The sequence below is a fragment of the Sebastes umbrosus genome, chromosome 14 (genome assembly GCF_015220745.1).
Source record: "Sebastes umbrosus isolate fSebUmb1 chromosome 14, fSebUmb1.pri, whole genome shotgun sequence".
NCBI lineage: Eukaryota > Metazoa > Chordata > Actinopteri > Perciformes > Sebastidae > Sebastes > Sebastes umbrosus.
This window is the reverse complement of record NC_051282.1, coordinates 20,527,656-20,555,387: the sequence shown is the minus strand read 5'-3', so window position 1 is coordinate 20,555,387 and position 27,732 is coordinate 20,527,656. Positions and strand designations below refer to the sequence as shown.

Below are 27,732 nucleotides of genomic sequence, written 5' to 3'. Positions count from 1 at the left end.
AAGTTAACGCGATAACGTGTTAACGCAAATTAGTTTTAACGCCACTAATTTCTTTAACGCATTAACCCAACTTGTGTTTTTTTAGGTTGCATCAGGCTCAGTTTTAAAGCCAGAGTGAAAATACTGTTATCATATGAAACTAGAAAACCTAAGGAATCCACTGATACCATGCCTTGTCACGAAGGAGGCTAAATAATGCTCCAAACTAACACTAAATTTACGCTAAAACTTGACCTCTGACCTCAAGATATGTGAACGAAAATGGGTTCTATGGGTACCCACGAGTCTCCCCTTTACAGACATGCCCACTTTATGATAATCACATGCAGTTTGGGGGAAGTCATAGTCAAGTCAGCACACTGACACACTGACAGCTGTTGTTGCCTGTTGGGCTGCAGTTTGCCATGTTATGATTTGAGCATATTTTTCATGCTAAATGCAGTACCTGTGAGGGTTTCTTGTATTGTTAATTGATTTCCAATAAGACACATATGCATACATTTGCATAAATCCAGCATTAGTATTAAATACTTGACAAATCTCCCTTTAAGTTGCATTTTGAACGGATAAAAAATGTGCGATTAATTGTGATTACCTATAGGCAATCATGCGATTAGTTGCGATTAAATATTTTAGTCAATTGACAGCCCTAGTTTTTTATTGAAAATCTTATTTTAGTTTTGTTCTCCACTGTTGCTTAAAGCTAGGATTGGTAATCGTATCTCTCTAATCTTATATTTGCTGAAATTCTCAGTACATCATTGACAGCAATCAATAAATCAAATGCTCTGACAAAAAACAAATCTGGTATCTGTAGTTGTCGCAGGACTGTAATAAGCCCGTCTAATCATCTCATTCAGCCCGAATATATAGATTTGGATGACCTACCTACCTGTCTACATGCACACACTCTGTCTGTGCACTCATTACGCGTCACCGTCTTCCACAAGCTGCCAGCTTGACAGCTGTGTGTACTAACAATAGCCATGTTCATAGTTTACATTCATTATGATATTTTTACGTTCATAATGATAATTTTGGGGGAGTGGCTTTAGAGGGAGGCCTGAAGAGACGGACTGTCAGTGTTGCTGACTTGGCGACTTTTGGAACTGGTGCTGCTAGCTACTTTCATTGGAAAAGAGTTGGCGACACTGGGCTGGGTTTTCGTTTGGATACTTTTTTAAATTTAGCATACTATTGCAGTTTCTCAAGATTACCAACCCTAGCTTTAATACTATCTTGCTGCTTCTTTAAGTGTATATCTCCCCTTTCACTGTGGTATTCTTCTTCTCTCTACAGCAGTCCTGTAAACACCAATGCAGGCAGCTTTGGAGAGCTGTGCCCTTTGATCTTCCCAGCTTGTCATGTGTCAGAGGTCGGATAGCTGCATTTTCTCACACACAGTCACCAGAGCTCTGGACCCATCCCCCCCTCTCTGCGCTGTTGCTCCCCTTACCATGTCTCCCCTCCCTTCATGGCAAGCTCAGTGCTTTCAGTAAAGGTCAACCCCACCTTTACTCCACAGAGGTGGCCCACAGCGACGACAGCACCAGCACCAATTCACGTTCAGATAGGACCCCAAACAGGTTCCAGAGCTGAGATCCAGAGCACAACCAATACTTAAAAGCAAGTAGCATAGCTGTAAATTGCAACAACTTCTCATTTTATTTGCTTATAGTAGGGAATTATACTTAAACTCAATGAATTCTTCAAGTTAAACATATAAAATCATCCCTTTAATAGTGATATATTTGCAATTCTGGTGGCTTAAAGAGCTGAAATGAGACCATGGGCACTTCACCTATGTTGTTCCAGATCAGTGAAAATGCAGACGTGCATGCTACGTAGCCTATAGATAGGGAGGATGTGCTTATAATTGTATAATCAGCCTGTATTGGCAGACTTTTAACCTTTGGCCTTCAGGCAGCCAAAGGAGCTGCATATCTCTGCGTCTATGCGAGAAGGTACGGCCGTGACACAGCAAAATGTTATTAATACCGAGTGGTGGGATTCAACCTTCTACTCTCGGTTCCCAGTAAACATAGACAGTAAACACAGACAGCCTGAACAAAGGTCCGAATGGGCAGATGAAATACTGTGTGTTTGTTCAGACACACCTGCTGAGTGTGAGAACGCCTGCCTGTACAAGTACTGGGTTCTGTTTGCTATCTCTCGCTCTGCAGCCCGGCGAGGTGGGAGATCCGCATTTACAAATGTGAACCTCATTTATTGTATTCTAAAAGGGCCACTCGCTCTTTGTGAGTTCATCTTTAAACTGCCACCACACAGGCTGATCAATACACTCCCGTGACAGCGCCGCCTGTTTACACTGGGCCCGCTCACGGAAATCAAATGCCAGCTGCCACGGATTTATATCTTCAGTCGGGTGTTCGTTTTCTTTACAGGCATTTCACAAACACACAGACAACCAGCTACAAGATATGTCATGACCACGATGAGTATATAACGATTGCCTCAGAGTAAAAAATGATTCTACGACAAAGACAAACAAGGCCTGAAGAACCTGCCTACGACTAGCACATCACTCGAGTAGTTACTTCCTCTTCAATCAAAACACCACACAAGATAGCTAGTTGTAACCACATGATTGAACTACAGTGGCCAAAGCGAAAACGTGAAAAGGCGAATGGCCCTCTCTAGAGCCAGTTGTTGTAAGAGGAGCGTAGGCCATTTGGAGAATAGAAGAGTCAGTGCGTAGAGTGTGTGTGTGTACATGGGAAGTGAGTGGTGAAGCAAGAGAGAGAGAGCGGCGGCGAATGTGTGTGAGCAAACAAGTGAGCTAGTGGAGCTTAAGACAGAGTTAGTTTAGCTCTGAGAAGATCAAGTGAATGTGCAGTGGAAGTTGCAGTTTGTGCAGAAATAAATGCTGCAGCTCCTCCAGACCAACAGAGGTTTCACATGTCGGCTGAGTGGAGTGACGGGGGTTCACTCCGGGGCGAATAATGTTATTGACTCCGGCCCAAGCAGTTAGCACAGTGGTTTATCTGTTCTGGGTCACTGTAGAGTGTGGGCAGCCAACTCTGTAAAGAGTTGTATGTAGATATAAACGGCTCTTTCTAAGCTAACGAAAACACAATTCTTATTTTCAGGTGATTATAAAGAAAACATACTTATTGATATTATATTCCATTTCTGCCAATAGATCTCCCTAAATTTTACACACTCGTCCTTTAAAGTTTGACAGTGATGTGTCAAGTCTCTGAAGCACAGCCAATGACTTGACCTGGGACAGAACTCTGACCAATGAAAGAGCAGGAGGGCACACAAAAATTTGGAAACCAACGCAGGCACTGCTTGTACTCTGACATGTTTATTATGTATGAGGATTATAGTAACATACGCAATGTGGGCTCTGAAGGGAACCATGCCACATTAACATACCGGAGAGTATGCAGTATCCAGACCCCTCAGCATTTCAAACCATTACTGAATATCTTCTCTGCCATCAACAGATCATTGCTGAAGTCCACAGAGCATCTCCCTCCACATCCCAAGGATTCAAAAAGCCTGTGTCGACAAGCCTGTGGTTGTCCTTGAATTGCCGGAGCAATCTCCTCTTGATGAAGATATGTTTCAACACACCTGCTGCCTTGGTGACAGTCAGAAGCAGCTATCAGTCATCCGTAAAGGGCGTGATAGTGCTCAGACGTGAACCGCCTATCACCTCAGTCAGTCCTGTTCAGCTTTAAGGGACCCATCGCAGGTGAAAGTGCGAGATGCTAATCCTGCAGCCTAGCTATGAGTCCATCACTTACCATCACATAACCTAACATAGCCATGTGGCCTTTCAATAGCTTCGCTCCAGATAACGACACAAAGATAAATAATAGACAAAGAGCATGGTCCTCTGTGTTCTGTTTCTTGCACAGTGGCCCACACATAGTGTCCTCATCAAACCAATAATCCAAATGTCACACTGTCTATGTTGCCATAGTGCTGGGTGTGGTGGAGTTGCTTATGACAGGAGGACAAACAGAAAAACAAGACAGGGCTCTCATCGCTGCCACATTAAAGAAGGAAAACAATGGCATCAACCTTATGGTGCTTTATGCACGGTAGCGTCTGGGTGATTATGGTAGTGGCACAGGGATAATCTGGATAAGCTGAGCATGGACACTGAGGTAACACAGAGTGCCACAGCCACCACCCCCCTTCTTTCACCCTCATTCCCCTGCTTTCCCTGCATGAGATGATTTCCCAATTCACTGCGTATTCATGTGAAATCTATGCCGGTTTGAGGTCGTGTAATCATGAAAATGCTCCTAAACTTGCGTGCCTCCTCAATGCATCCTTCCTGAATACATATACTGGATAGCTTTTTCATTCATCCGTTTTTTTTAATATTTATATGTATCGTATACTGTGTATACTGCACTATTTTGAACTATTCTAAGTACTTTACTAGTATTATTACTATATTAGTGTCAGTATTTTTAACTTTCAAGATGTTTAAAATGTTCCTGTATTGTGTTGTTAATGGTACTACTCTACGAGCCTCTACAATTACCCCTCGGGGACAAATAAAGTGATTTGATTTGAATTGAATTGAATAGTTACCAATAATCAGCCTAAAAGAGTTGCACACCCTTAATTGAAAATCTGTGACTGCAGGTAATATAATCTCCAAGTAGAAGAACAGAATATAAAAGAAGCTTGAAGTGGAAAAAAATAAGTGTCAGTACTCCCTTATTAACATGTTGGTGTGTGTATCAGCAATCTCTAGCGACTTATTCCAATTTATTCATTATTTCTTTAAGCATGTTATCCTGTCAGACAAAGTCAGTTGTGATTTATTGCTATATTATTATACTCCATCTTATATAGTAGGCCTATAATACTCCAATAATATTCCAACTGGAACATTATAGGGTCTCGGGGGTGTTTTTTATAGAGTGTTAATACTTAAAGTGCTTTCCTGTGTTATTTGTAGTATCGCTCTATAATATAGGCCTATTTTAGGATGTCTATAAATTGAAATCAACACCGGCCAGCCAGGCAGGCAAGTATGCATGCAGAGCTGAGGTGTGTGAGCTATTCATTCAGGTTATGGAGCAGTGTCCCAGTCAGGATGCTGCTAAACATTATACAGAGACACAGATTGAATTTCTACAGTGAATAAAAGATACTAGGAGATATTAGGTTTTGGGGGCCTCCCTCAAGAAAATTTAAAGGTTTTTGACTTGAAACTGTGCAATTTTTTCATCATTTTGGAACGTTATTATTCTAATTAAATGATTATTTTGTATTATTTATCACAGCCTTCGTCTGAACATTCAATTCTTCTAGAAATGTTTGCCCTATAAAATCATATTCTAAAAGAAGAGATTCAGAAATCTTTTAAATTATGTTTCATTATTTATATTTGTTCACAAATTTTAAAAAAGTTATGACCAACAGTTCACTAATTATTTCAAAAAAGGAAATTAACATTGTACCGATATATTACAGCACCCTCGTTCTCACTCCCCTCCCCCGTGCCGTGCGTCGGCTCGTCCAGATTCTCTCCACATGTGTATTTATGTTCATACGGCTTATGAGGCGAGGCACAAATATGCTGCACTGTTATGAATCGTCATTATGAATCTCACAGAGAACACCAAGGAGTAAAATGTAGAAGTGCCGGTATTGCATCCCAGTAAGTACCGGCCCACTTTAAGCACTGTAAAGGAGGGAATTAAGTCATTTGTAGCCAGAGGATAGTCATCCGATTTACTGTTGTGTTCTTTTATTCCTTCTATCAGTGATAGCCCATGTGAATCAATGATAAAACCCACAAGTATGAGGCTAATAACCACTGATAACACCGTTTTAATGACCTGATAACAGTCTAACCAGCTGAGATAAAAAAAAAATGATTTAAAGAAAAACATATATTGAGGGGAATAAAGACGCCTTGCATAGCAAATAAAGCTTCATTCTCCTGTTATTGTGCTATACGTCTATTCAGTGAAGGCCATTTCTGTGCTTCCCTCATCTAAACAGGTAAACTCTCTTGTTAACTTTCTCATTTGCATTAGTGAGAGGAGTTTCGCATATCCACAAGTGTGATTAAAAATAGATGCGCCACAGTTCAAAGTCTTTTCTGTAGGTAAAAAGAGAACAATACAAACACTCCAGTGCTAGGCTCTTCCATTTATAATCCACTATTCTATACACATGCTGCCTCATGGCTCCGCTGGGTGCAAAACAAAGAGCAGGGATAGGAGATCATGAGAGAATGTAAAATGTGTTTAATGAGGTTTGATGGTAATAATGCCACACACTATGATGAGCCACAGTGATTGATGATAAACAATGTATTTGACCAACATGCACCCCCATCTCTCTCTTAGCACATATATACAACAGATAGGATCTAAAGATGTCGGGCAGGTTGGAGTCCCTGATGTTTCTTTCAATGTATAGGTAAAGATTAAACTCATGTTAGTCTTTATCATGTAACATCTTTATGAATAGTTACACTTTGACTTCATTGTAGACCACTCTTTGACCTATATGCTATTGAAGAAACTGAAACTACACAAACTAAACAAACACATGTACACATTTGCACTAAGACATACTGCATGCATGCACAAGTGCAAAAAAGGGGGAAGTAAATCTTTATCAAATAAACATCTGGAATCAGCAAGACCGCGCATACCAATCTATAATACACCGAATTTGGATTATTTACAAGTCCTTATTTCATTTTACAGAGAGCATATAAAATTTGTTTTGCTGTGGGAGCGGCAGGGTGGCTGGAGATGTTGTGCACAGCTCATCTGAGAGCCTGGTTGGCCAGACGCTGCCGCGGGCACAGATGAGCTCACAGAATCAATAGGGGATAACAGCTCCACAAATCCAAACACTGACTTTGCATTATATTGCGCCAGCGCCTCTACAAGCACGGAAGGGACAGATAGAGAGCATCTACTACCCTACGCGATGTTGGTTTATAAAAGATCATGAGGTCTACATGTGCAAAACAAAAAGGTTCAGAAAATGCACTTGTAAAATAACAATACAGAGAGGAATAAAGGAACTGCTTGTGTTCAATCATTCAGCTCTATTTCTACTCTAATCCAGCACATTTTAATCCAAAGTACAACCACATATAAATGAGACATAAGCATCAATAATTCAGAAATCTCTTTTTCCCCTCGTATGTCATCAAAATCATTTTTAATCAAATGCTCCTTACAGTAATCTTACACAGATGTTAGCTCTCTCCCCGAGACACAAGGGAGCATCCATGACCTAAATCTAGTCGACATGTCTCACACACACACACACACATTCATTCTACAAGGGTCATGAATAATGGCAGCACAAACATCGAGCTAAATTGTTTATGTCCCTCCCGTGTGCATACATGTGCTACTTGTGCGCTGCCACCGTAGATACATTTGGTGACATGATATTTCATTTCCCGACAGCATGCTTTCTTTTTTTAGAGTGTCAACCTGTTTTTATCCGTGACCTTTCCCTGCAAACATGGTGTTTATTTGTCTATGAGCTGTCCATTGGTTTCCCAATCTGTCTCATTTGCTGTAAACCTGTAATAGGCTTGAACATAGCAGTGGCAGCAGCAGCTCCCTCTCATCCTGCTCAATTAAGACACAAGTGTTTCTATGCAGACCGACCCGACAGCAACAAAAACTGTTTATAGCTGCATTGTTTATGCAAAAAAACAGCACAGCACAAGCTATCACTAAACTTCTATTTGCATCCAGTAAGTTAAAGCTTCAATACGTCTTTCTCATGTTAAAATAATAATAAATAAGGCCTATTAACCATGATTAGTTTGTGACCCTGTATGACCCTGTTGTCGCCATCTCTGTCTTCTTCCTCTTTAGCCTCACACTCAAACAATCCCACAAACGCTGCAGAGAAATTCTCCAGAAAACACTGGAGGGAAATTGCAACCTGACCGCTACGTCAGCACAGCCGATAGTACTGGCCCGATTTAGCTGATCACTAATATATCAATCTTGATGTATATACCAGCCAATAATCAACAAGAAGCTGCACTACTGACATTTTAGATGTCCATTTAATTTAATTCAAGAAATGAAATGAAATAAAAAATCCTATGATTTATAATTCAATTTACTTTAAGAAACATCCCTATTGTAACCTCACAACCAGAAAGAACTAACAAGGTTACCTTTGAACTGTAAAATGGCCTGTATAGGACATATTGTGGTCACAATTATTTGCTAACAAACTTTAAGTTATCCTGATCAGAAGTGTTTGTGTGTATTATGTGTGATGTTGACTGATTTATCGTCATCAGACTTTTTAAGAACTTTCAAAAATCAATATCGGTATCTGCATCTGAAGTCCAGAGATTGTTGAGCTCTTGAGGAAATATCATACAGCTATTCAGTTTTCCACTTTATTTGCCAAGTTGTTTATACTATCCATGCTGCCAAGGCATTAAAACCATTCCTGTTGGCCGCCGGTCTGTTTTATGAATTATACTACAAGGCTAGCTTAGTGATTGAGTCTGACTTCAGCTCTGAGTAAAACTTGGAACAGCTCTTTTTACTTTAGTCCGTGTTGCAGATTTGAAGAGGTTCCTGGTTTGGTTTCACTAAGTGATGAAGTCAGACTTAATCAGTAAGCCAGCTTTATGGTATAACCCACTGGTCTGATTCTACCTGTCTGTCTGTTGAAGACTCTAAGTCTGGACACTGACGTAGTGAACTGCGTTAACCCCACCTGCTGAGTCTTGGATGCTACATTTTGGCTCCCTTTCCTGTAGCAAGTTACTGTTCAAGAAACTGGCCAGTGATAGGCTGAGTTGTAGTTCTCAAGCAAGCAATTCAACACAAAATTGTGTCAAGAATGAAAAAATCTGTTTCTTTTGAGTTCTTTCCTGTCTGCTTCATTTAAGGCCCTGACACACCAGACTGCCAATGTTGGGCCGTCCGTGAGTCTTACAGTTTGCGGTGTGTCTCATACCATCGGCACTAGTATGCCCTTGTCGGCCCATTCAGCATGTTGAATCGGCGACGGAGCCCGTCGGTGAGAGAAATCCCTCTGCTTGGCTGTTCAGCTCAAACCAATCAGTGCACGAGAAGAAAAACAAAAGTGAGTAAAGCAAGCCAACGAGTAAAGTCAAGAGGGCACACACAGAAGGCTCTTCTCATTTTTCTAGGGCTGTCCTCGACCAAAGAAATTTGATTTTGTTGACTAATCGACAGATCTGTAAAACTGAATTTCTCCACAAAGAATCATACAAAAGCACCACTTTAAATCTTGTGTTTACCAGAGATGTGCTCATAAGCTTCTTGGAAATAAGTCATTCAGCAGGAAAAAGCATAAAAAAAGCCTTATTGACTCTTAGTCAACTAAGACCACAGCGACCGATTAACTGACTCATCTTCATCTCATCTGATCCTTCCAATATATGGATATTTTCACAACGACATGGACATCTGGAATGAAGCCAAGTGGTGAGTGAGAGTGGTGTGAAAATGGTCGTCAAACGCTGCTTTGTTTCATGTACGTATCATAACAATGTCTTGTATATTCGCAGTGGTCTTTCGGTTCCTCTTTTTGAATGACGAATACAGGCTACCACCACCCTGTTGGTGTGGAGAGTTATTTCCTCTTGCACAGAACGTACATGCTACAAAGAAGGTATATTGCCAAGAAGTGAAAGTTAATTGTTCATTCCATTGCAGCATCAGCGCCCAGCGGCAAAGTGACTACCAGACGCCATGAAAATCGTCCGCCTTAAAAGTCCCGTACAAAAGTAAAACTAAATTATTTCTATTCTATTGTCATATTCTACTGAAATGGCCTGTGTTGAATAATACAATGATCTTAATATAATATGTGTTCTCAGTCCAAAATGGCGGCAGCAGCTGTTGTAAAAAAATCACCAGAGTTTCGTCTCTGCTTCTGTATTCTTTGCGTCCTAGTTGGCTGTAGTTTTTGCGATGTGTCCAAGTGCAACTTTTTGGCCAAGACACAGGCGACGTGAGGCGACGCAACAGTCGGCCTTGGTCGCCGCTCGTTCTTTGATGTCAATTTGGTGTTTCTGGGCCTTTACACCTGTGGTGGCGGATGCAGTTACCTCAGCCTCCATCAGGATTGGCCGCCTCATTAAGGGACAAGTGTTGGGGTTGTGAGCATGACCCAAATGAGGCTGAGGAGGGCAGGATGAGGTTACTATTTACTGCCTCAAAGTGAGGTAATTTATTATTCCACCAAGTTCTAATGACCTGACATAATCTGCACAAGATCTGAACGGTGGACCATCATGGCAGAGTTTGAGAGAACTGAAAAATCACAATATTAAGTATGTGTAACTTCATAATAGACAGTACTGTTTGCTTATAAAAGCAGCAGTCCAAACATCTGGAAATGTACAGTAAAGGAGTCTGCAGTGGTGGTATACCAAGAAATATTGGCATTAACAGTATCACATTCCATAATCCATTTCAAGAGCTTATAGTTTAGAGGAGGCATTTGAGGATAACTTAAATTGGGTTTTTCTTTTCCTGTCACTAAGACTTTACTGCACTGAGAAACTCACAGTATGGTCCTATAAGACACTAAACGTTGTTAATTTAATAGTGTTAATGTTACTGTAGATGCCCCTCTCTGACTTGACACATACAGTCAGAGGGCAGCACGCTTAATACAGCTTCCTGGTCACTTCATGGCTGATAAAAACAGACTGCTCTTCAGAAGTAGGCCAGCAGGTCAGGTTAGATAAGGTCGCGACCCACTGCGTGCATAGTGTCGGTGTGAAAAGAGAAAATAAACTACTAACACTCTGCAAACGTTGGTGCCACACAGAGAGGTAACACTACACCTGAAGTGTAAATATGAAAAGGATTTGTGCATAATCCTGTCTACAGGCACGTTTTTATGTTTTTAACCTTGTTGCATATTTATACCTTCAATGTAAATCTCACTGGAGTACAACTTCAACTATCCTGATAGTCAAAGTACTTTACTCACCAACAATATGTCTCCCACATGTTCTGAACTAAACAGTGGTCTTTCCCCCTTTTTCAGATTCAAGACTTCACATGATATAATTTCCTTTAGGGCACAGATGAAGCCATTCATTCACATAATTCATGCATGAGAGAGATAAAGCATGACTCAGGGCCTGAAGGCATTCATAAAACATAAAGAGGTTGTGCTGTGCAACTTTCCAAAACCACTATGAAACCAGTCATAGATCAATAACTCACCAAATGACAAATCCAACATTCAACAGTAAACCATCATTTTTGTATTAAACTCTTATTTAATGGCCCAATTTAACTCAGGCACATGTGCAAGCAAAAGTCTGAAAAGATTTAGCCTTTTAATGACATACATATTTCAGAGCTTCAAGGCACAGCCACAGTTGTGTGCTGTTGGTCACTGAGCTGCTCTTGGAATAATTCTGCTCTGGTCGATTCCAAAGTAAAAAGGGAAACTTGCCAGTCGCTCAAAAGCTGGCTTTCGCTAACCTTCGAGCTACCGACCCTCAGCTGGGCGTTTGTCCCCTGCTGAAGCGTAACAACATGGATCAAGCCAAAGGATGAGAGAGATTGTGTGAGACTTATAACATAATTTGCTAGAGTCTAACTAACAAAGTGAGCGTCTGAATACAGTTTTTGAGTCAACAAGATATATGCAGATTATTCATGTCACTGAACCTTCTGCTGCGTTCCAGACAACTCAGAGGATGGAGTTTTCACAGTTGAAATTTCCAACTTCCTTGCCACATTTTTCTGGCATTTTTGACGTTTTACCGAAAAACTGTTGTGCAGAGAATAGTAAGATAGTTCACACATCAATTTCCATGCAGAACAGGTTTTACTATATGATATATGATGATGACTGATGTATTATTTTAACTAAATATAGGCAAATATACTTTACGTTGCTTTTCAGTTGATGGTTTACAATGGAGATGTGTGTTGGCAAGAATCAGGCGATACGATAAGTACCATGATACAGGGCTTACCATCCAATATGTTGTGATATATTGCGATTTTTTAAAATCTAATTTTATATATATAGTATAAAGAACACATCGCCATATGCATAAAATCTGAGTAAAAAAAGTGAACTTTTTTAGGAGATCAGAACGGTGGAACCTGAATTTGCATTTATCACAGTCCCTATAACATCCGGCATAATAGCACTGCTTTTTGTGCAATCTGAGCCACTGTTGAAAAAATCGAAATATAACATCGCGATACTCAAGTGTATCGATATTTTCTTACACCCCTATCTACAATGTACGCTTCCATTGTTGAGTGATGTCAGACAACTGCTTCTTGGTGAAGTTGGGGCAGATGGATTTGCCCCGACTTCACAACTCCGCCTTCGAGTGGCGTTCCATTGTAATTTTTCTAGTAGGAGGTTGTACATTTTCGAGTTGTCTGGAACGCAGCATTAGTCATCATGTATGCTTAATGCAAAGTAGCTTCTACACATGAAAGAAAGTGTGGTATTGAGATCTTAAGGGCAAGGCCAGTAAGTTGCAACAGCATTTTTCTCCTGTGTATTTAGGCAACCCGATATCACGCCAAAGCGTGTAATAGAGCCACTTGTCCACCCAGAGGATAGTGTCTCAGTGTCACGTTTTGCCTCGCTGAGGCGTGAATATTACACACGTGTATGAAAGTGCAGTACTAGCAGGGGGCAACAAAAACACTCACTTAGGTTTATGAAAAATGTCATGGCTGGCCTTAAAATATATACGGAAACAACGTAACATAAGTACGGAAAATATGTCACACACGTCACTAAAAAAACACGTCACAAACGAAACAAAACACCGGTCTCCTAGTTGAAAGTCGTGTGTTTGTTGGACCCATCCACCTCCCCTCCTACACACCGACCAGGCTGGTTTAGGCTTAGGCGTTGTGTAAAGATGAGAAAAAGATTAATCCAAACCACGTATATCCATTCCAAGTCTATTCTGGGCTGACCTCCGTCTGACGTCTCCTACACAACTCGTGGGAATTCAAGCGTATACTTTCTTTTCCTGATTTGTGGCTTCCTTCATATGGCTTAGTGCAAACTCGCCTTTGAGTGTTGTGTCAGTGAGATAATAACCCAAAGCCTTATCATGCGTCTCAGTGTCTGGAAGGGTTGACTGTCATCCTCCTCCCACTTACTCACTGCACTGAAAAGAGGAATTCAATGAAGGTTAGACAAAGAGAGATATAGATGGAGAATAAAGGATAATGGGAAAGAGACAGTGAGAGGAACTGCTGATCAAACCCTGCAGACTAGCTGATGGAAATCAAATTTGAGTCTTGTGTGGAGCAGACAGTGATCATGGGACAGGCGGGCGTACGCGCTGTGGATGCCAACAATCAGCAACGCTATTCGACAGATGGATCAGAGCGCTCCTGGCCCAGACCGGGCTAAGAGCTCATGGTCACGTGACCAGTGGATTAGCGTTAGCCCAACTGAAAGGGGGAGGAGGGTAGGGCGCATGTCACCACATGCTTCCTGATCACTTCCCTTTGAATGTTTCCCTTTCTCTTTCACCCAGAATGTCCCCTCATGCCCCCGTTTGTCTTTCATACAGTAGTTTACGCTGCATTATTCACGTGATCATTTTCACCACAAAGAAATTGGATCACAAGCAAAAGAGATTCTTTCCGTTATCTTTCATCTGTCAATCCTCTCCTCCTCCGTTCAGACCAAGGAGAGGCCCTATGCTAAGCACATTCATTAGGGCATAAGTGATTCTGACGCCTTTGACTCGTGGCTCAGTCAGATCAAAACCGCTGCTCTAATCGGCTCACTTCCAGCCACTCATGATGTCAGTGCTGAAGAACATGTCTCCTGTGCTGTCCCTTCCAAACTAACTCCCCCCTACAGCACTCATCACAGCCTTCCCAAGCTTGCTGAACCCTACACTTGTCTGGCAGCGGGGAGAGAAAAAGTGAGAAGCCCAGGCCATGCTGTGAGCACATGGTACAGATGGCTTATGGGATAAAACATTGGGTTCCCCTGTCTACCCTTGCTGCTGCTGCTACTCCTCCAGCATCTGGGTCTTTCTGTCAGGGACACAGTGTGCCAGCCAATTCATGCCTGACCAGCGTGCCATGTTCCCACGGTGACCCAAATCACAGAAACCTGGGAAAACCCTGCTTTGGTGACCCGTGACAGAGGGGGCATACAGGGTAACGTGGCCAACGGGGTTAAATGCTAAAAGTCATTGACCGTTATATCCTGTAGAGTACAGCTTGACTGAAATGTTTTAATTGATTGAGAGTGCAAACATGCAGAAAAGTGCAAAAGAAGAGATAGAATGAGAACTGACAGGGAAGATGAGTCATGAATTTTTCACACAATAATTGATAAAGGTAAAATTGAAATACCGTTTTAAATTAGATATTGTCGTACTGCAGAGATGTCCTGGCCTACACATCATATTCTACAGACTTAAAGGTGCTAATGCGAGATTGGGAACATTTCTTTTGCATCTTTACGGCTCTCAACCTGGCGACAGCTCAACCGGCGGCTCGCAGCTAGTGGTGCTAACAGCGCTGACAGTGAAAATAAAGGCAACACTGCTGACAGAGGTTCTACGCTTCTGCAACAGCGTTATTAGCTGTTACCGCCATATGAGAGCGGTACAGTGCGGCGGCCGTGAGCTAGCCAGTGGGGCACACTCTGATGTTTGAACATGCACTAAAAGCATGCGAGGCCGGCCCGGCTATGTCAACAAAGCACGGAGAAGCTTGGACTACAACACACACAGAGGGAGAGCGACTTCATTCTCTGCTCTGGTAGACATTACTCCTCTATATCTTTACATAGTAAATAGTTGTTTGATGCTACACTAATGCTCTGAAAACATCTTTGTTTTGTACAGATTCCCACAAAATTAACACCATAATCAATTTAATATGTTTTTCAATGTAAATGATATATCACAACTGACTGCAATATCAGTCAAAATAATAACAAATAGATATTTTTTTCTAAATTGTTTTCTAAAGTGCTTTGTCCAAAAAGCAAAATGTAATAAATTTCCAAAGAAAAATCCAGTTATTTTAAATGACAAAATGACGAATCAACTAAAACCACATCCCGAAGCCAAAAAGGAAAGTGTCAGCAAACCAAGCATTCCTATTGCTGTGCTAAGAGGGAAGGACTCAGAGAGACGTCATAGAGCTCATCATTTTCACACAGCAACCTCAAGGGGGGACATTATCACAGTGGGCAGAGGGCTTTATTATCACAACACGTAACTCTCAATTAGTAGCCACGGGGGACAAAGTCAATGCCAGCTCGACTGTAGGTTTCTAGAAAACATTTTGCTGGCTTGTTCGAAAGGAAAACAACTCAGCATTCAGCCAGCAACGAAATGTCAAAGGATGCACATTATCAGGAAGGTGCAGGTAAGTTCATCTGCATGCAAATACACAAGGACACACACACACCACACACACACACAGATATCAAAGCGTCAGTGACATTTCAGTTTTGTTTGTAAGCAAGCAGCACAAACATCTTGATTCAGGAGTCGTGCATTACAGCTTTGCCTGTCAGCATGGGGTTGAACTTTATGAACCATTTCATGCTTTTTCAGACCACATGTCAACAACAGGCCAATGCAAAGCAACAATGCATCCTCTGTTTTACAGTAACGCTCAGTGAGGACAGCTAAAATGAATGGCACAGGCCTGATTAACTCCACTCCTTTCACATTTAGGATTCAGCTTTCGTGACAATGAGCAGATGAACACAGCTGGCATTTATAGCTTCTAAGTTTCTCCAGAGAAAGTCATTTGTTCTTCTTCTTCTCAAGCCATATTCTTAGAGTTTAAAATGACTACAGTATCAAGTCTTATTGTGTGTCTGTGTGGAGCTCTACTAGTGAGATAATAGCGACCTTTTTATTTTGAAAATCCTCCCTATTACCATACTGCAACTGCATTTATGGTATTCAATACTGAGTGACTTTATTGTACTTTATGGTTGTTTTATTTGTATATATTGTTATATTTGCAAAAATACATATTTTACTTGAATAAAACAAAACTGGTGTAAGATGAAGAAGTGTCAACAGTGCAAAGTACTTGTTAATGGTGGACTCATAAGCAGCCGCTGATTTTATGTTACAGCTGGTCAAAGTGGCAAAACTAATAAACTGCTGTTGTGTCGTTTAATAATGCATTCGTTTTGTGAATTTGTGCAATCTGCATGTTATCCCTTAACAGCAGTCAGACATCATGGAGTACAAAGTGCAAGATTTCTCTCTGAAATATGAAGCAAAAGCGGTTCCATAAAAATGTAAATCCTCGATTAAAAGAAGCTCTAAACTTGCACTTGAATACAGCAAGATATAAGCACCAAGAGTGACTGAACAAAAGCTCTCAAGTTGGGCTGTCAAACTTCTGCAGCATGCCCATTACACCATTATTAGACTCACTGGCGCTGTATAACGCTCATTACAGTCAAAGCCTGTCAAAACCTGTGTGGTTATCTTTATGGTCCTATTTCACCTCATCTCGTGTAGTTATACATTTGAGTCCTGCCAGGCTGAACTGAGGGAGGCTTGGAAAAACGTCATTTTTAAACAGATACCACTATGACAGTGAGCCTTGTAGTGCTATTTACAGCTAGCGTCAACGCAATATTTATTTTTATTTTTATTTAACCAGGTTAGTGCCATTGAGATTAAGAACCTCTTTTCCAAGGGAGACTTGGCCAAGACGGTCAGCAGCAAGAACACAAAGTTGCAGACAGAAATAGAGATAAAATACAATTCACAAAAGCACTAACATTTGCATTAAAAGAGAACTAGCTAAAGACAAATGAGGGGACAAAAAGGAACTTTTCTGGGAGTCAGCTGTACAACAAGGGAATCTAAAAAACATTGGCATGCCATAGAGTCTGCTTCTAAAGCCTTCATTTTTAGATTTAAACATATTTAATGATACCAGCTCCTTGAGTTTTAGGTCCTTTTGGAGCAGATTCCAGGCTGTGGGTGCAGAATATGCAAAAAAACCTTTCCCCAATTTTTGTCCGAGCTTTTGGGACAGAGAGCACAAAGAGGTCCTATGAACGCAGTATATACTGTCCACAATAAGGTGACAGTAAACTCATTGCTGTCATAACTTCCTATAGAGATACGATCATCTAACTCTGTATCCACTTTTAAAAAACTTTTGAAAACACTTTTTTTTAGGATAGCATTCCTATATGTAGAAGGGTATAAATATATGTATGTATACATGCGTTTCTGGACGCATGTGTCCATTTATACACATTTATGTATATATACTATTTGTTTTATCAACTTGTCCTACCATTTTACCACTTCTATTATTATTGATATGTTCTGTGATGTTCTGTTTTAACAGTTACCATATCTTTTACTTTATTTATCTGCTTTTTTGTCTTGTGAAACACTTTGTAACATCTGTTTTGAGAAGTGCTATATAAATAAATGTATTATTATTATTATTATTATTATTATTATTATTGATATGTTCTGGGATGTCCTGTTTTAGCAGTTACTATATTTGTTTTACTCTATCTGCTTTTATTGTCTGATGTTCTGTTTTAACAGTTACCATATCTTTTATTTTATTTATCTGCTTTTATTGTCTTGTGAAACACTTGGTAACATCTGTTTTGAGAAGTGCTATATAAATACATTTATTATTATTATTATTATTATTATTATTATTGATATGTTCTGTGATGTTCTGTTTTAACAGTTACCATATCTTTTACTTTATTTATCTGCTTTTATTGTCTTGTGAAACACTTTGTAACATCTGTTTTGAGAAGTGCTATATAAATAAATGTATTATTATTATTATTATTATTATTGATATGTTCTGTGATGTTCTGTTTTAGCAGTTACTATATTTGTTTTACTCTATCTGCTTTTATTGTCTGATGTTCTGTTTTAGCAGTTACCATATATTTTACTTTATTTATCTGCTTTTATTGTCTTGTGAAACACTTGGTAACATCTGTTTTGAGAAGTGCTATATAAACACATTTATTATTATTATTATTATTATTATTATTATTATTGATATGTTCTGTGATGTTCTGTTTTAACAGTTACCATATCTTTTACTTTATTTATCTGCTTTTATTGTCTTGTGAAACACTTTGTAACATCTGTTTTGAGAAGTGCTATATAAATACATTTATTATTATTATTATTATTATTATTATTATTATTGATATGTTCTGTGATGTTCTGTTTTAACAGTTACCATATATTTTACTTTATTTATCTGCTTTTATTGTCTTGTGAAACACTTGGTAACATCTGTTTTGAGAAGTGCTATATAAATACATTTATTATTATTATTATTATTATTATTATTGATATGTTCTGTGATGTTCTGTTTTAACAGTTACCATATATTTTACTTTATTTATCTGCTTTTATTGTCTTGTGAAACACTTTGTAACATCTGTTTTGAGAAGTGCTATATAAATAAATGTATTATTATTATTATTATTATTATTATTGATATGTTCTGTGATATTCTGTTTTAGCAGTTACTATATTTGTTTTACTCTATCTGCTTTTATTGTCTGATGTTCTGTTTTAGCAGTTACCATATCTTTTTTACTTTATTTATCTGCTTTTTTTGTCTTGTAAAACACTTTGTAACATCTGTTTTGAGAAGTGCTATATAAATACATTTATTATTATTATTATTATTATTATTATTGATATGTTCTGTGATATTCTGTTTTAGCAGTTACTATATTTGTTTTACTCTATCTGCTTTTATTGTCTGATGTTCTGTTTTAACAGTTACCATATCTTTTACTTTATTTATCTGCTTTTATTGTCTTGTGAAACACTTTGTAACATCTGTTTTGAGAAGTGCTATATAAATAAATGTATTATTATTATTATTATTATTATTATTGATATGTTCTGTGATATTCTGTTTTAGCAGTTACTATATTTGTTTTACTCTATCTGCTTTTATTGTCTGATGTTCTGTTTTAGCAGTTACCATATCTTTTTTTACTTTATTTATCTGCTTTTATTGTCTTGTAAAACACTTTGTAACATCTGTTTTGAGAAGTGCTATATAAATACATTTATTATTATTATTATTATTATTATTATTATTGATATGTTCTGTGATGTTCTGTTTTAACAGTTACCATATATTTTACTTTATTTATCTGCTTTTATTGTCTTGTGAAACACTTTGTAACATCTGTTTTAACAGTTACCATATATTTTTACTTTATTTATCTGCTTTTATTGTCTTGTGAAACACTTTGTAACATCTGTTTTGAGAAGTGCTATATAAATACATTTATTATTATTATTATTATTATTATTATTGATATGTTCTGTGATGTTCTGTTTTAGCAGTTACTATATTTGTTTTACTCTATCTGCTTTTATTGTCTGATGTTCTGTTTTAGCAGTTACCATATATTTTACTTTATTTATCTGCTTTTATTGTCTTGTGAAACACTTGGTAACATCTGTTTTGAGAAGTGCTATATAAATACATTTATTATTATTATTATTATTATTATTATTATTGATATGTTCTGTGATGTTCTGTTTTAACAGTTACCATATATTTTACTTTATTTATCTGCTTTTATTGTCTTGTGAAACACTTTGTAACATCTGTTTTGAGAAGTGCTATATAAATAAATGTATTATTATTATTATTATTATTATTGATATGTTCTGTGATGTTCTGTTTTAGAAGTTACTATATTTGTTTTACTCTATCTGCTTTTATTGTCTGATGTTCTGTTTTAACAGTTACCATATCTTTTATTTTATTTATCTGCTTTTATTGTCTTGTGAAACACTTGGTAACATCTGTTTTGAGAAGTGCTATATAAATACATTTATTATTATTATTATTATTATTATTATTATTATTATTATTATTATTGATATATTCTGTGATGTTCTGTTTTAACAGTTACCATATATTTTACTTTATTTATCTGCTTTTATTGTCTTGTGAAACACTTTGTAACATCTGTTTTGAGAAGTGCTATATAAATAAATGTATTATTATTATTATTATTATTATTATTGATATGTTCTGTGATATTCTGTTTTAGCAGTTACTATATTTGTTTTACTCTATCTGCTTTTATTGTCTGATGTTCTGTTTTAGCAGTTACCATATCTTTTTTACTTTATTTATCTGCTTTTTTTGTCTTGTAAAACACTTTGTAACATCTGTTTTGAGAAGTGCTATATAAATACATTTATTATTATTATTATTATTATTATTATAACAGGGACCAGCCTGTTGATTCAACATAAAACCACAAAGACAAAAAACAAAGTGAGTGAAACAGAAGTGCTCCTATGTGCATTGAGAGTGTGCAACCCACAGCAGCTCTGCCTGTCTGTCTGGTCGCAGCTCTCAGTTTGTTTACAAAGCAGCGCTGTCAGAAGACTGTTTCGCAACGATGGACAGTCAGTGGACATTTCACCTCTTCACACTGGACACATTTCAGAGACATTAAAGTGTCACACTCACCTCTGTGGAGCGACTGAAGACTCGCTGTCCGTTTTCATACAATGCGAGGAAGAAGAGGCTGCAGCGACGTGGAGAACAGACAACAGTCAGTCAGTCAGCCTGTCAGACAGTCAGTCGAGTAGTTTCCAACAGTTCACTGCTCTCTCTCTCTCTCTCTCTCTCTCTCTCTCTCTCTCTCTCTCTCCCTCTCTCTCTCTCTCTCTCTCCCTCTCGCTCTCTCCGCCCACTTCCGGTGGTTCTTGAGCGTCTGTGTGAGTGGTTGAAACAAGTTTCTGTTCATTTCTGTGTCCTGCTGCTGATGGTGATTGATTTCAGACTGAAGGATGAGGAGGTAATAATAACAATAGACACAATGCATGTATCTATCATCATTTGTTGTTTTTCTGCTCACACCTCATGTATGTATACCTCATACATTCATGTTTGTGTGACTTTATTTTGTGCAGAACAATACAAATTACCAACTACTAACACTCACAAATAAATTCATTAAAAATAAATAAATAAAAGAAAAATCACTAACAAAATAAAAGAATATTTTTTTTATTATTACTATTATTATTTTAGTAATAATAATAATAACAGTGATGCTAATAACCACATCACTACTACTACTAATAATAATAATAATAATAATAATAACAGTGACGCTAATAACCACTACTACTAATAATAATAATAATAATAATAATAATAATAATAATAATAATAATAACAGTGACGCTAATAACTATTACTACTAATAATAATAATAATGATAATAATAACAGTGACGCTAATGACTACTAATAATAAGAATAAGAATAAGAATAACAGTGATGCTAATAACCACTACTACTACAACTAATAATAATAATAATAATAATAATAATAATAACAGTGACGCTAATAACTATTACTACTACTACTACTACTATTATTATTTTTATTTCTGTGCACATTGTCTGATATGCACAATGTAATCTGCACAATGTTTTGATTTTTAAGGACTTTATTTTGTGCAGAACAATACAAAATTACCAACTACTAACACTCACAAATAAATTCATAAAAAAATATAGAATCACTATAAAACAAAATAAAAGAATAATTTATTATTATTATTATTAACAATACTAATAATAATAATAACAGTGATGCTAATAACCACTACTACTACTACTAATAATAATAATAAGAAGAAGAAGAAGAAGAAGAAGAAGAAGAAGAACAAGAAGAAGAAGAAGAAGAGTCATATATGTAATCATATATCTAGAACTGAGAGAGTGAGTTGCTCCCTCATTGCTGCAGGTCATTAAGCCTGGACTTTTCTGTGACTCGCTGTGATCAAAGCTGCACACAGTTACAGTATGAGCAGACCGGTAGATTAGATTAAGTCTAATCTACTGAACAGTACATCTTCTATCCAACTCAATGTGCATCGCTCCCAAATCTGTCACCCTCAATCTGGAGAATAGTGACATCTTCTGGTGCAAAACTGATCTGAATTCAACTATTGGATTTAGGTTTTTCTAAAAACTCCCACAGGATCAGGAATGGACAGAGGAAACATTTTAGTTTGTTTCATAGTTGGGTTTATCCACTATGTGTAGCTGCACATAAACTTGTTTTAGATCAATTAATTCTCACACTCACACAGAGAGAAAGAGAGAATGATGAAGTGGCAGGGACCAAAGATTAACCTTAACACCAATTTAATATGTTTTCAATGTAAATTATATATCACACCTGACTGCCATATCAGTCAAAATAATCACAATTAGATTTTTTTTTTCTAAATTGTTTTCTAAATTGTTTTCTAAATTGCTTTGGCCAAAAGCAAAATGTAATAAATTAAAAAAAAATGCAGTTATTTTAAATGACAAAATGACGAATCAACTAAAAACACATCCCGAAGCCAAAAAGGAAATTAATTAAAAATGAATTAGAGAACAATGTGTGCCTGAGGCAAAAGTACATATAAGAGAGACACATATTGCTGCCTGAGACAAATCAAAATACACAGAACAGGAAAACAGCCACAATGTTGATTGTTGAAGAAAAGATGCATGTCAATTCTGTCTTATTGTATCCTTATTAATCCTACAGAGCTAAAAAGAGCGATTAAAAGCCACATACTTGGTCCTATCCGCAGTGCTTTGTGCAGTGCCGGAAAAAGTATTTTAATCCTTGAATATACTTCATTATATATATTTTTTATTATAACTCTCTTATTTTTGTATTATTATTGTTTGTTTTTTTGTTATATTTTTTTAACTCTATTATTTATTTTTTATCATTATTATCATATTATTGTTACTTCTTTTCTTGGTTTTGTTTCAATTTTGAATGTTGAGGTTGTTTTCTCTAGTGTACTTGATGAGTTCGTCTATAAACTCAACTATTTAAGGATTGGTTTGTAGGCTGTTGTAATTGTGAGTTGTGGATTGCATGTATGGAAACAACCTTGAAAAAAGGTAAAAAAGAAAGTATTAAAAATAGAAAATACTTCATTACTATTTAAAGTCCTGCAATGAATATTTTTTGCTTAAAAACTGGAGAAGTATTAGCAGTACAATTTGAAAATATCAAAGGTATACATTGTGAGGTATGATCCCTCTCAGTGTGTTATATGGACTCATAGTAGACTTGCCTTTTAACCCAAGCAGATCGAATTAAACTATATAATAAACTTGCTGTTGGATTTAATGTTTAAATTGTGTTTTAATGTATTAAGTGATCCAGGCGATGCATAACATACTGGCATGTGTGTTCATCACACAGTTTGTTGCAACACATTCTCACTCCCAACTTGTCAAATACAGCAGCTTTGTAAAAATGTTATTTACAAATAATAATAGTACGAGAACAATAATAACTTTATTTATATAGCACCTCACAATGTTACAAGGTGCTTTACAATAAAAGCATGATAAAAGTAATTAGGATCCAGGGGCAGTTGCAGTCTTGGCCTTAGACTGGTTTTATATCGTCAGGTTAGACTAGTCTAATAAAGCCTGTCTGTTGCATAAATATTCATTCATCCATTACTATGAGCTAACTATTTCAACTTTTTATCCATTATTTTAGCAAATTTTTAGCTAACTTTTTAAAGGTCCCATATTGTAAAAAGTCAGATTTTCATGTCTTTTATATTATAAAGCAGGTTTAAGTGCTTTTATAAATACTGTGAAAGTATCGAAGCTCTCAATATACGGAGAAACACACACAGCCCGTATTCAGAAATTGTGCGTTTGAAACAAGCCGTTAGGATTTCTGTCCATTTATGATGTCACAAATATACAATATATAGATCATTACGCGGTTTTAAACATAAACATTCTAAATGTGTCCCAGTTTATTTCCCTGTTGCAGTGAATGTAAATAACATCAGATGACAGGAAGGAATCATGGACCCAAACTGTTGCACAGCAACGCAATTCCGTTGAAATACAGTAAAACAGAGCGTTTCAGACAGAGGGTAAATACAGGTATATTCAGACAGACAGTACGAGGAAAATAATGTGTTTTTTTAACATTAACTCATGTAAACATGTTCTAGTAGAAACACAAAATACAAGTATGAACCTGAAAATGAGCACAGTATGGGACCTTTAAACTATTTATCCATTCATTTTAGCTAATTTTCAGCGAACTATTTCAATTGTTTATCCATACCTTACCATATTCTTGAATTGTTTCTGAACACCTTTAATGGTTCTAATTGCAATTGGATTTATGCTTTTTACCTTTTTCTGTTATTTTCTCCCATACTTGTGACGTCGCTGTTGCATCCGCCATTTCTTTCTCTTCTGTGAAATGTCTTATATCACCCATAATGCATCACACACAGGCTATCTACATAAGTTACTCATAGAGAAGCTTTATGCAACAGGTAGGGCCAACTGGTCCCAGAACTGAAGATATAAACAAGATAGAAAATAATTTAAATAATTACAACAAAAATCATTGATTAGGAAAGTAACAAATAATCCGTCAGATAAACAGAAAAAAAATAACTCAAATTCAGTATGAGTACCTCAAAATTGTACCCAAGCATATGTAGAGATGTACTTTGTTAGTGTGTCTCACCTGTGTCTAAAGAAACTCAAAGGTTTTGAATGTTGCTGCTGACTGTAACTAATCGGGGGAAAAGTCCCCTGTCATGCTGCAGAAATAAATGACTTCATTTCCCCGCACCCAAGTTCAAAAAGTCATCATTTACAGTATATTAGCAGTCTCTCTCTCTCCCTCTCTCTCTCTCTCTCTCACACACACACACACACACAGACTGCATCCTGTTGAAGCTGCATCGATCCTCCAGATTGATTGGCTGAAGGGAGCTTCCTCAGACAGCTGAGTCAGCAGCTGCTGACGGTAATAGTTGCACATCTCCACACCCCCTCATCCTCTCCTCCAACCAGTCTGTGTTCATTTCCTATCACTGAGACAAACAAGGCACAGAGAGAGAGAGAGAGCTGTAGAGCAAGCCAAGAGGCCCAGTGATGCAGAAACTGCTTCCTTTACTGTCTATTGTTTGTTCTGATGCTTTATCTCAGCTGTCACACTCTCCAAAGGGACTCATGGGAATCCCGGCAGTCACACTGCTGCAGATCACATCTTGAGCTGGAAATGTAGTGAAGCTGCACACATGAACGCAATATGGGGTTTCCAGTCAGGGAAGTCCAGCCCGTGTTGAGAGAAGCTGATTGTTGGACTCAAATTGTAAAAAAAGGGAAGTGCTTAAGGTCACAGCTTATGTGTAAAGAATATAGGTAACATTCAAATCCCAGAATTTACCTTACAAAAGAAAAATGGCAAAAATTGCCATCTGCTTTCATAAAACTGTTTCAATTCATAGAGGCAATAATACCTCCGTGGGCCCCTGGGGTATTTCATCTCTAAGGGCCTCAACCTATAACAACAGTTTGGCACAAATAATTAGTGTTTCCCGTTTAGTTTCTTACTCTTTATCATGATATTTGACATATTTTTATTCTTTTTTATGCTATTGAATTGCCATTTGTACCCACAATAATTAGAAATGGGGACCTCTCTGAATCATTTCTGTTGCCTCTTTGCACATGAAAAGACCCCAAGTGCACCATTTCCATGATTTCAATGTGAAAATGTGCCATATCCTCATTTAAACTCAATTTCCTGGCTCTAAAACGATCTGTCCTCCAGCTCCAGCTCCAGCAGGCAGTGCCAGACCAGCAGGGGACTCATAAATAGAAAATGTTTATTGCTTGCATTATTATTTACCGCATATCGCTTTATTGCTTGTCTTAAATCTTTGGACTTCCTCTTTCTGTTAATCGTCTGGTTTCCCATCTACATTGCTGCATTTCAGCACATTTCCAGTCATTATTACGCTCCAGGCTATTTCCTGATGCTGGACCTCCGCCAGTCTCTGGAACACCATGTGATCGACCCGGCTTCACCTTCAGAATGAGGTTCACTCCCAATAAAACCTGTGTTAGACTTCCTCTGGCTTCATCACAGTTATCTAATGTAGGTTTATGCATTGTATGAGAACTGAACTCAATAACCTCAGCTTGTCACTTCTTGTCCAGTGTCCAGACTGTGAATCAGAAACAGTGATGTCCTCATGCGGCACCGTCTGATCTGGGATCTGGTTTTTATATCATCATCTGTCTTTATCTGCTTTTTATCTGGAACATTCAGGACCAGAACTTCATTTTGATATATAAATTACTAAATGATACATAAATGAAAAACAGACAATCTTAGGCATATTAAAGGGACTGTTTGTAACTTTGTAAGCGTATAAATGTAGCGGGTCGTCACACATGCGCGCTCGCATATGCACGTTCGCGTGTAGCCGCTGTAACCTCCTCCTCTGCCTGCTCGCCTTCACTCAGACAGCTCAGCTCGCTCCACCTCTAGACGTGAACGCGCGTTCACTCCACACTGCAGAAGAGTTAGTTTAGCTCTGAGAATATCTAGTGAATGTACAGGGGACGTTTGTGCAGAAATAACTGCTGCAGCTCCTCCAGACCAACAGAGGTTTCCCATGTCTTGAGAAGTGACGGAGCTCTACAGAGATTTACGTTGTCTTCTCGTTACCGACCGGGTGCCGGTGTCTCCTCTGCTCTCTCCGGCTGCGGGCGGAGAGAGCAGGGAGACACGCTGCAGAGCCCCGCTGCATCAGCCTGCACTTAGGCAGGAAAAGCCAACACTAGGATCAGATCTAAATCATGTTCATGGAGAGACCTTCGTCTGGTCAGCTAACATTACTGCCAAGCAGCTGAAATATAGAGTGATATTGTGGTTTTAGCTGACGTGTGTCACCTCACTGTTTTGAGTGATGCTCGTTCAGGTATATTTAGAGCGAGCAAGCGCGAGCCCGACGCTGACTTTCGTTGATTTCACGGCCACAGGTGTCGCTGTTAAGAAGCATTTCTGAAAGTTACAAATAGTCCCTTTAAATGTGAAACAAGTTGAATATGCAGTAACATGTTGGCTGTTAAGAATGACTGAAGATTAAAAGTCCCTTAAATGGGCCTTTTTCACCACAGACTTTTTTTTTTGGAAATATATTTTATTGATTTTTAAAGTTTTTATCCCACAATAGTAGAACATACAAAACATATGTATTTGACTTAACAAATTGAAGTCGTCATTACCTCATTACCATCCCCCATTACTATAATTCTATAGTAATTAAATTTACTTTTTAACTTTAATCTTGAAATATTTTGTTAGTCATTTTTTTACACAATTTTTTTGTGTAAATTGTTTTTTCATATAAGGATTGTTTTACCCTTTATGTGAAGCACCTTGAGATTTTGCTGTATTTTTAAGTGTGCTATATAAATTAAATGTATTATATTATTATTAAGTGTGAAGGCCTGAAGTTTATTCCTTTGCACATTACTTTGCAGTAAAATGAAATGTTGAAACACTGACTGCAATGATAAACTAAACAATCATTAAAGGGAGTAATGTTTGACCCAGGTTACACATCAAAGAGTCTTTTCTGCTTTACTTTCTTCCATCATATTGAATATTAATTTGTTCTTCTCACTATGGGAGCATTAACATGAAGTTCAGCCAACACTGCAGTTTTAACTGACTGTTAATAAGTTATTAATGATTAGTCCTTGTAGATAGATATTGCTAGTCAACACTGTATTTTCTTTTTGTACGAGTCGACCAATAACACACTTTTGATATGTTTAGATTTTACATGCAAGTCAATAATAACACCTACAGA

At 37.7% G+C, this 27,732-nt stretch overlaps 1 protein-coding gene across 3 annotated transcripts in view; it reads right to left on the bottom strand.

Moving 5' to 3' along the window:
* The window catches only part of stat5a (signal transducer and activator of transcription 5a), a 67,811-nt gene extending 47,129 nt beyond the window's left edge, over positions 1 to 20,682 (bottom strand). The window contains exon 1 of one of the 3 annotated variants that reach the window (XM_037792846.1): positions 20,514 to 20,682. In XM_037792846.1, the coding sequence (XP_037648774.1) occupies positions 20,514 to 20,551 (38 nt within the window). In that variant the 5' untranslated portion in view covers positions 20,552 to 20,682. The remainder of the gene's footprint in view (positions 1 to 20,513) is intronic. The other 2 variants (XM_037792844.1, XM_037792845.1) reach the window with 2 other exon arrangements.
* Between the last annotated feature and the right edge of the window lie 7,050 nt (positions 20,683 to 27,732).